General features: G+C 37.8%; 2 protein-coding genes across 2 annotated transcripts; one reads left to right on the forward strand and one right to left on the reverse strand.

Moving 5' to 3' along the window:
- Nucleotides 1-278: 278 nt before the first annotated feature.
- LOC107060954 (uncharacterized) lies at nucleotides 279-1,270 on the forward strand. Its single transcript, XM_015309580.1, has 2 exons — nucleotides 279-796; nucleotides 853-1,270. Exons 1-2 carry the CDS (start codon nucleotides 279-281, stop codon nucleotides 1,268-1,270), a joined length of 936 nt encoding a protein of 311 aa, XP_015165066.1.
- A 7,973-nt stretch (nucleotides 1,271-9,243) lies between these two features.
- On the reverse strand, nucleotides 9,244-10,330 carry LOC102586493 (pectinesterase/pectinesterase inhibitor PPE8B-like). Its single transcript, XM_006349480.1, has 2 exons — nucleotides 10,015-10,330; nucleotides 9,244-9,938 (listed from the first exon to the last, which is right to left on the reverse strand). Exons 1-2 carry the CDS (start codon nucleotides 10,328-10,330, stop codon nucleotides 9,244-9,246), a joined length of 1,011 nt encoding a protein of 336 aa, XP_006349542.1.
- Between the last annotated feature and the right edge of the window lie 346 nt (nucleotides 10,331-10,676).

Raw genomic sequence — 10,676 nt, forward strand, 5'->3', positions numbered from 1 at the left:
GAGATCAAAATGCTGAGGTATGTGGAGCAAACCCAGAATCTGTTCATTTTATAGGTAATTCGCAACGAGGAGGAAATTACCAAAGCTATGGAAATACCTACAACCCGAGCTGGCGGAACCACCCAAACTTTTCCTGGGTTAGCAATCAAAACCAACATCAAGGACAGAACCAATACAGACCACAGAGTAATGGACAACAATACCATCAGCTAAGCCATGGAAATCAACAGGCTGCCAAGCAAAGTGATATGAGTGTGGAGGACATGATAAAATAAATCATGGTGGATCAAGCTAAATTGGCAGCAGATGTTCGAAATAATCAATTGCCGACTCAGAATTTGGAGAAGCAGTTTGGGCAGTTTGCTAGTTCCCAAAATTCCCGACCACAAGGGAGTTTGCCGGGAAATACCGACCCTAACCCGAAGCAGGTAAATGTTGTGAGTACTCGGAGTGGTCGTCCATTGGAGGAGTTGCCACCAAAGGCAAAAGTTGTTGAGAAAAAAGTAACACATGTAGATGAAGCAGAACCAAGTGAGCAAAGGGCAAATGAGGAACCAAAAGCAAAACCACCTCCTCCATTCCCACATAGATTCAAAAAACAAAGGGAGGAGGAATGTTTTGGTAAGTTTATTGAATTACTCAAACAGGTACATGTTAACTTGCCTTTGATAGATGTGTTGCAGAGCATTCCTAAGTACGCCAAATATGTGAAAGATGTGGTAGCCAACAAGAGTAGATTGGTTGAGTATGCAATAGTAGCACTCACAGAGGAGTGCAGTTCTAGGATCCAGAACAGGTTCCAATTAAGTTGAAAGATCCAGGGAGTTTCACTGTTCAAATAAAAATTAGCAGATGTGTTGAGGCAAGAGGTTTATGCGATTTGGGTGCAAGTATCGATTTAATGCCTACTTCCATGTTTCTCAAATTAGGACTAGGAAGACCCAAGCCCACAACCATTATGTTGCAATTAGCGGACCGTTCAGTGTCAAAGCCAAATGGCGTTATTGAAGATGTCTTGGTTCAAGTAGGAACTCTGATTTTCCCCGTGGACTTTGTCATTTTGGATTTTGAGCCTGACCCAGAGGTCCCATTTATTTTGGGACGCCCATTTCTAGCAACCGAAGGTGCATTAATTGAAGTGGTGGCCGGTAGACTAACAATGAGGGCTCATGACAAGGTCGAGGTATTTGATGTATACAAGGCAATGAAGTTGCCTGCAATATATGAGGAGCTGTCTGCAATTACAGTTATTGATAAAGCTATGGATTGATGTGGCGGCCGGTAGACTCACAATGAGGGCTCATGACAAGGTTGAGGAGTTTGATGTGTACAAAGCAATAAAGTTGCCTGCAATATATGAAGAGCTGTCTGCAATTACAGTCATTGATGAGGCTATGGCATCTAAATATGTTGAAGCCCAAGACCCTCTAGAGAAAGTGCTCATTGGTCAAGACATTGAGGGAGATGCTGAAGCCCAGAAGTTAGCTAACGTCCTAAATGTCCCGCATGTGAGTATGTTTCGCAAGTTTGTGGAGCCATTAAATAGAGTCCTGGGACCTGATATTATTTCTCAATACTTGTATTAGGTCTGGCCTGATATTTATGATGTATTTTCAGTAAAAGGTAGTTGGGCCTCACACAACTGTATATATAGGCATGGGCCAAATATTTTGTAACAATAATTTATTTTCTTCTTAGTCTGATAATAAAATCGTTTCTTATTTCTCTCTCTAGAAAGTTCCACTGTAATGGAGTCGGTTCATCATTTCTGCCTCGAATCGTAACTGTTTACATGGTATCAGAGCATAGATCCTTCTATTTCTAGCTTCCTGCTCTCGATCGATTCTACCCTCATCATTTTTCATTGAGATTTTACAAGTTTCAAAGTCGAATCGAGGATTTTCTAGGGTTCTAGCTAGTTCGTGTTTGGAGTCTCTCTGTGCAAAGGTTGTTCTCTTTCCGGTAGTGAAAAAGTCTGGTATTCTCATTCTACTCTCATTCATTTGGTTATTCATCTCATTTTTTTGGTGTTCGTGACTATCATTTGATGACTGGAACTGAGACATCAACGGTTTCTTCGTCTACTGGTAGTACTTCTTATTTGCCATCCAGAACTGAGTTTCACAAAGATGATTACACGCATCCTTGTCATACTCTTTATGTCTATCCTTCTGATATCTTAGGAGGTTCTTTAGTATCTATCCCCTTCGATAGAACTTGTTATGCTAGTTGGAGACGCACTATCCTTGTCACCCTATTCGTCCGCAACAAACTCGAATTTATCGATAAAACCTCATTGTGTCCCTCCTCTGACTCACCATTAACTAGGCAATGTCCGAGGTTCAATGATCTCTTCCTTTCATGGCTTCTTCATTCTTTATCTAAAGAGGGCGTAGTGTTGAGTATTCTGAACTTTCTAATGAAGTCTGGAGTGAACTTGAGGAACGATATGATAAAGCTGATGGTGCTAGAATTTAAGTTGAGAAAGGAACTAGCTAATATTTCTCAAGGATCTCTTGACATTCCATCATACTTCAACAAAATTAAGCATTTCTGGGATGAGATTGCCTCCATTTCTGTTAGACAAGCTAGGATTTGTAATTGTGGTGCCAAAGGGCTTTATCAGGAAGATGAAGATGAGCAGAAGCTCTATCAGTTCCTCATGGGGCTAAACGACACTTATGTTCAGGTTAGGAGTCACATCCTTCTATTGAAACCCACTCATTTGGTTGGAGTTGCATATGGGCTACTTCTTAATGATGAAAAATAGAGAACTGTGTCTGCCCCTTCTCAATTTCCTTCCAGCTCCACGTCCTTCAATGTTGGAGTTATGAGACAACCGTCATCTTCACCACGGGTAAATTTTGAGTATACTAAGTCCTCCCTTCTCTGAAAATACTGCAAGAAACCAGGGCATACAATTGACAAGTGCTACAAATTAAATGGTTTTCCACCTGGTTTCAAGTTCACAAAAAATCTAGGATCCCAAAAGACTGCAACTCATGTTGAAGTTGAGCCTCTTCCTGCCTCACCTTTGTCTTTAGAAGTTACTGATGTTGGTCTTTATAGGTTGACCTTTAATTAACATTCTCAATTGTTGTTGTTGATGAAACAGACTCACATATCTTTTACTACATCCAGTCCTTCATGTCTCATGATGTCTACCAATTTTGCTGATAAGCTGATATCTGAAAGCATTCTGTACAAATCACGCATGCTCTCTTAGGTAGATAGTTTCCTCTGGATCATAGACTCCGGAGCTTTCGATCATATAACTTCCAACAAGGACTTACTTTTCAACCTTCAAACTTTGCCTCTCCCTGTACTTGTTTCCCTTCTTAATGGTTATAAAGTTAAGGTCACCAATACAGGTTCCTTGGCTCTGTTTCCTCACATTACTTTGCACAATGTTCTTTACATCCCTTCCTTCCAGTACAATCTTATATCTATTCAAAATCTTGTTGATTAGCTAGATGGAGTTGTTTACTTTACCAAAACTTTGTGTGCTTTGCATGCCCCTTCTCAGAAGATGCCTCTGGTTCTTGGTAAGGTGGATAATGGCCTCTACAAGTTGTTTCTTCCTCCCATAACTTCTTCTAAGCATACTTCTCACTGAAACTTGTCATTTTTCAAATGCTTGTACTCCGTCTGTTGTTTGTCCCTTTATTCCCATAGTTCTATTATTGATTCTGATGTATCTGTTTCTTTTGGCACTTTCTCCAATGTAACAGATGTTGCATCCGACAAGCTGAATAAAGTCAATAAACTGGATATTGTTTGGCATTATAGACTTGGTCACATTCTTTTTTCTCGTATGAAAGATATTTCAACACTTCAGCATATTTTATCTCCTAAACAATCATTTCCTTTCCCTATTTGTCCCTTAGCTAGACAAACCATGTTGTCTTTCTCTGATAGCTTTATTCAATACACTTACCCTTTCCAGTTGATCCACCTGGATACTTGGGGACCCTATAATTATCCAACTCACAATGGCTCTATATATTTTTTGACGATTGTCGATGACTTTTCTAAAGCCACCTGGACATATTTTATGGGTGCCTAGAACAACGTTTTTGATCTTTTGAAAGCTTTTATCAACATGGTTGAAACCCAATTCTGCTCCAAGATCCTCACTGTCAGGAGTGATAATGCATTTGAGTTGGGTTCCAGCTCTTGGTATTGATTTTTTTTCCCACAGAGGGTATTATTCATCAAACCACATGCCCTCACACTCCACAACAAAATGGAGTTGTGGAGAGAAAACATCGACATTTGCTTGAAACTGCCAAGGCTCTTCTTTTCCAATCTTCTATTCCCATTCAATTTTGGGGGGATTGTATTCTCACTGCTACGTACCATATCAATAGATTCCCTTTTTCTTTGTTACATACTAAAAGCCCCTATGAGCTCCTCTACTCCAAACACCCCACCTACTCTCATCTTCACGCTTTTGGGTGTCTCTGTCACTCAACTATCTCTAAGTCCAACCGAGACAAGTTTCAACCTAGAGTTGCCTCTTGCATTTTCTTAGGATATCCATTTGGGAAGAAAAGGTATAGGCTATATAATCTTTCTTCCAAAACTTCTTTTGTTTCTAGGGATATTGTGTTCCATGAACATATCTTCCCTTTTGCCACTTCCAGCACTGTTCCTTCTTCTCCATCCCTTTTTCCTTCCCCATCTTATTTTGATGACCTCCATATTGTCGATCATTCTCCACCTACTGACCCTTATGTTTTTTCCCCTCCTTCTTCTCCATTGGCTTCCCTTTGTCCTTCACCCCATTTATACTCTGCTAATGATTTACTTTCTGATCATCCAGATTCCCCACTTCCTCCTCCGAGAAAATCTTCTCGACCTCATTCTTTGCCCAAATAACTCAGTGACTATTCCCTTCCTCCTTATCTCTCTCATACTTCTGATCACGTCTCCAGTTCCCATACTTCTAGACAACATCCTGTTGTTGAACCATATTCTTATTCTTAGGCTGCTCTTGTGCCTGAGTGGAAGCATGTCATGCAGTTAGAATTTGATGCATGGTACTTGGGATATTGTTTCATTACCTCCTAGAAAGAAACCTATAGGGTGCAAATGGGTCTATAAGATCAAGTATAAAGTTGATGCGAGTGTGGAAAGATACAAGGCTCTCTTGGTAGTTCGAGGTGACACTCAGGTTGAGGACATCGGCTTTCATGAGACATTTTCCCATGTTGTCAAGATGTCCACTGTCAAGACCTTGGTTGTTGTGGCTGTCAAGAAATAGTGGCCTATGTTTCAACTTTACGTCAATAATGCCTTCCTACATGGGATCTTGATGAGGAAGTCTTTATGCGCATTCCTCCTGGTTTGACAGTTTCTTCCTGTTCTTCTTTTCCTTTAGCTTGCAAGTTACGAAAGTCCCTTTATGGTTTACCGCAGGCTTCTAGGCAATGGTATGCCAAATTGTCTCAGACATTATGCTCTAGTGGTTATACCCATTCCCTCAATGATTATTCCCTTTTTCATAAGGGTTCTGTTAATTCTTTGGTCGTGCTTGCCATTTATGTGGATGATATCATCCTTACTGGGTTCTGATCTAGTTAAGTTCTCTTGTCTCAAGTCTTTCCTCCATGTTGAGTTCAGGATCAAAGACTTAGGGTCTCTCAATTATTTTCTCGAGATTGAAGTCTTGTACACTCCCTCTGGAGTTCCGCTACATCAGAAAAAGTTTGTCCATGATCTCCTGACTTTCTTTCACAGTCTTAATTGTTCACCAGTGGTTTGTCATCTTGAAATAAATACCAAGCTATACGATGATGATGGGGACCCTGTTCTTCTCCCCGAGGAGTATCAGTGTTTTATTGGTAAGTTGAATTTTTTAACTCATACGCGACCTGGCATCTGCTTTATTGTCCAACACCTCAGTCAGTTCATACATCGGCCATGCGTGCTGCCTTGCATCTCCTTCGTTACCTCAAGGGTACTTCTGAGTTTGGTGTCTTCTTCTCCTCTGATCCTGGCCTCTCCCTTGTTGTTTATTGCGAAAGTGATTGGGGGGCTTGTGCTGATAATCGTCGCTCTGTGATTGGGTTCTGTGTACTTTTAGGTGGTAGCTTGATTGGTTGGAAGTCCAAAAAGCAGGTTGTTGTGCCCCTTTCTTCTGCTGAGGCCGAATACAGGGCTATGAGAAAAGTTGTTGATGAACTCACTTGGGTCACTCGTCTGTTATCTAACCTTGGGCTGCCTAGTTTCACCTATGTTCCTCTATTTTGTGACATCCAGGCTTCTATCCATATCTCCAAGAATCCTGTTTTCCATGAGCGTACCAAACACATCGAGTTGGATTGTTATTTCATCCGCACTAAGCTTTCTGATGGGTTGATCAGCCTGTCTCATACTGCCAGTGCTTCTCAATTGGCCGACATGTTCACTGAATGTTTACCTGGTGCTACTCATCACATGCATCTTCACAAGTTGGGTGTTCTGTCACCCTCCAACTTGTGGGGGGTGTTGAAGTTAGTGGATCCTGATATTATTTCTCAATACTTGTATTGGGCCTGGCCCGATATTTATGATGTATTTTCAGTAATAGGTAGTTAGGCCTCATACAACTCTCTGCCCTCTCTCGCTCGCCTCTCTCTCTTCCCCCTCTCAATCTCGCTGGCCTCTCCCCCCCCTCTAACATGTAACTATGAATCGTAATTAGCAAACTATAGTTATGAAACCTAATTAAGTTATTTTTAATGGCTATTTGTGAAATTTCCTCTACAAACCCAAAATATCAGCAAAACTATAAGCCCAAATACACTCCCCATTCTTTTATGGCAAAATCACACAAATCCCCTCCTTAATTTTACATATTACTATTTTCCCTTAATAGTTTTATTAATCCCCAAAATCCCTCTTTTTCTCTTTTAAGTCAAAAAATCTCACGGATACAATATTGGGCCTTTCCTACGCTAAAAATCAGAGTTCATTCTTTTCTTATTTCTCTCCTAAAACTTCTCCACATTTTCTTTGACAGTTGATTTCTCCAATATTCTTCAAAATCAAGTATCTCTCTGTGTATACTCTAGGTAAATTTGATACTTTTCTTGTAATCCTCTTTTGTTTCTGCTTATACTGTTGATCTTTTGTTTGTTCTTCTAACTGTTGAATCAGATGGATGATGCTAACACTAATCGGATATATGACTATGAAGATACTGGTTGGGAGGAGAACAGATCCAAAAGCCTACACGACCCATTGTTAATGGCGAATGTAAAAAATGGAAAGAAGAAAAATGATTTTGCTTCATCTTCAAAAGCCGTTCGTAAAACCCCAAAAAAAGGGGTCGAAAATTTGCTCCTCCAATTTCTCGACCTCCATTACCTGAGGTTAGGTTTTAGTTCTTCTTCTTTCGAATGTTGTAATTTTTTTTGTTAGTTAATCAATTTATGATACAAAAAATGCACAAATTCAGGTCTCTTATTTAATGTATCGTTATTATCTGTAATCAATTTATACACTAACCCTAACTAAGTTAAATTATAATGTATTTTATTTCAACTGTTATAACATGCATTGTTCAGTAGATCTCAGTCATTAATGTATCGTTTGTGTTTTGTTTATGGGTCTGTGTATGTGTATCTGCTATTTCAAGTTTCATACTAAATATCGTATCAGTTACATATAATGTGTCTTTCATAGTAAATATTGTATCAATTACATATAATGTGTCTTTCATAGTAAATGTTGTATCAGTTACATATAATTCTAGATTTAATGTATTGCAACTTTCAATTTTTTCACCTGTTATATATGAAGTACATTGATGAACAATCTTGTCGTATATAATTTGATACAAAAATTAGATAACATTCTTGTATCAGATACATTAATTCTCAAACACACTACAACATTTATGCTCATTACTTCTTGTACAAACTGATACTTCCACACTTTACTAATGCAATGTATCATATTCATTAATTCATAAATAAATGAATTCATTCATTTTCATTGCTTCTGATAGGAACCGATACTTTGACACTCTTTTCATGCTCTGATAATTTTTGCTCAAATTTATCAGCCGATTCCTTTGCACTTTAATAACTCAATGTATCAGATTCAATAATTCATAAGGAAACACAGCTTTACTATTCTGGTTGTTTTGGTCAATTTATTCTCATTAGTTGGTGGCTCATTTCACTTAACTTATGATACATTATATAATTGTAAAATTGAAATACTCAAACTGATACAATTTCCACAATCAGAATATATTGTACATTATTAACAAACAAGTGATGATACATTATTTCAACACCTATTTTGATATATTGCAATGTTTTATCAAGGTTAAATTGAAAACTAAAAAAAAACTGAAAGCACAGCGGAATTTAAAATATAATGTAAACTGATTTGGCGTGATTTATGGGATTCAATTTTTGATTTTCCGTTTTTATTTTCCATTAAAAGCTCAACAAAAAAATATCCAACCTTTAATTAATAATGTATCCGCGCCATATATTTAATGTATCAGTGCTGAATTATTGTATCCGTGTTTTAAATTTTTGAGGGATTTCAGTCATTTTAAACTTATAAGGGACAAATGGTCATTTTGGCTTTAAAGTATGTGATTTATGTCCTTTGCCCTTCTTTTATTTTGATTTTAATTTTACTTCAGTTTTCGTTTCTGCATCGACAATAAGACAACTGTTTCATTGAAATAAGCTAATCTTAATTCCTTTATTGATAGGGATTAATTAATATCATTTATAAGTTAGTTTTTCGTTTATAATATTAATAATATCAATATATCATGTTCTTTTCTTTTATTAGGTTCTGCTATATTTTGCTTTAAATGACGAAAGTTTCTGCTTGCATTTAAGCCTTACTTATTTGGCTTTCTAAGTGTTTTGGTTGTTTAAGCCCGTGACTCTACTGTTTTGAGTGATAAATTCCTGCTATAATGCATAAAATGAAGTGTACATGTGACTATCATTTTTAAGTTATGTTTCTCTTGGTCATCCTAAGAGTCATTCTAACCAGAATATTTGGTGTCCGACACATTTCGACACAATAAGTTTATGTAAATATGTTATTTTTTATGATTTAATGGTCAATCGATTAGTTGGACAAGGACAACAATAAATTACTTGACGACAGAATTTAAAATTAGATAATCAATTCATTTGGGAAAAAAAACAAGACAAGTACATAGTAGTACTATTTTTGTAATCGGATAACTAGTAGGAATACAATACAACTTAACGTTGTTCAAGATAAATCTAAGTAACGGGGAATGTTTGCGGGAATCCACTCGTCACCTTTTATAAACTGCCTAACCGTAAAGTTTGATGCAATATCTGGATCCGTAGTGACTGATGCCCATGTCACACGTCCCTTCGTGACAGCACCTGGTCCTCTATTCTTGTACTCCAAATAATATGGTCGACGGCTAACAACGGATTTATTTGTCGATTCAATCCATTCAACCCATCCTCTAGGATCTATCAAGTTATCGATATAACTTTCCATTATCACAGTCCTAGATAATATACCCCATGGCCGACCTAAATATGTCTTGACATTGTTCGATTTCTCCAAATCGCGGGTAGCCTTTATAGTGCAATTTTGAAGCACTATTCCACTTGCAACGTCCTCAAACTCTCTCCCCTGGGCTGAGACTGTGTTATACTGTCTCGCCATTGGAGTGCGTGCTTCAATCAAACAGTTTTGGAACAGCGTCGTCGCGTCACCACATATGAAATCTATCGTGCCATATATTTCACAATCTCGATAGAATTGGCGTTTCTTTTTCACGTACAAAGTGTCTTGATACCCGTCGAATCGACATTTATAAAAGCACACCGAATCTGCTTCAACTCTTAATGCCACTGCTTGATGCTTTATGGGTCCGGCATTATTCCTAAAGGTTATGTCTTGGGCTAAGAAGCCATCACCAAGAACCCCTGCAAATTAAATAAGAAGAAACAATTATAATCCATCAAAATTAATAAAATTGAGTATATATATAGAGGGACTTACCAACGGTTGCAGTATCATAGGTTCGGTTGCCGTCGACAAAACTTCTATTACCCGTTATTATCGTAGCATCCATCCCTTCTCCGACCAGGACAATATTAGTCTTCTTTTTATCAACTCTAATATATTCCTGATACGTGCCTCTCTTGATTTTTATGAAGAATGGCTTGACACTGTGATCAGGGGCCGCCAATATTGCTCCAGCAATTGTGTTGAAATTCCCGGTCCCATCTTGAGAAACGACCGCATTATAAGGTGTTTCTATAATCAGTTGGTTTTGACAACATACCACTATAGTTGTAGCAACAAAGAACGCCATTATATTCCCTGCATTAAAATTTTAAAAAATCTAATCAGTTTATGGACAAGAATTACAGCTAAAGTTTAGAAATACGGAAGAAGAGTACCGCAAGAACTATCCGAGATGGCCATCACAAAGATGATGAACAGAAAAGAACTGAAACTTTTTTGAGTCGCAACTCTACTTGGCAATTGAAGATTTCTATGAAGTATATTGTTACCAATATCCCTCCTTATATTGTGGTAAAGTTTTACTTGCACGTTTAATTTGGAAATTGATTTGTAAAAATGTCATTTTTATGGCTCTTTTATTGGACAACTATATGTCATATTCATTTCATTGAATTTTTCTACCATTTGAACAA

The sequence above is a fragment of the Solanum tuberosum genome, unplaced genomic scaffold (assembly GCF_000226075.1).
Source record: "Solanum tuberosum cultivar DM 1-3 516 R44 unplaced genomic scaffold, SolTub_3.0 scf00106, whole genome shotgun sequence".
NCBI lineage: Eukaryota > Viridiplantae > Streptophyta > Magnoliopsida > Solanales > Solanaceae > Solanum > Solanum tuberosum.

Coding starts and splice junctions, on each gene's coding strand:
- LOC107060954 (XM_015309580.1), top strand. CDS start 279: ATGGTGGATCAAGCTAAATTGGCAGCAGATGTTCGAAATAATCAATTG. Junction 797..852: donor AGTTCTAGGATCCAGAACAG/GTTCCAATTAAG, acceptor AAAAATTAGCAG/ATGTGTTGAGGCAAGAGGTT.
- LOC102586493 (XM_006349480.1), bottom strand. CDS start 10,330: ATGGCGTTCTTTGTTGCTACAACTATAGTGGTATGTTGTCAAAACCAA. Junction 9,939..10,014: donor CTATGATACTGCAACCGTTG/GTAAGTCCCTCT, acceptor TTTAATTTGCAG/GGGTTCTTGGTGATGGCTTC.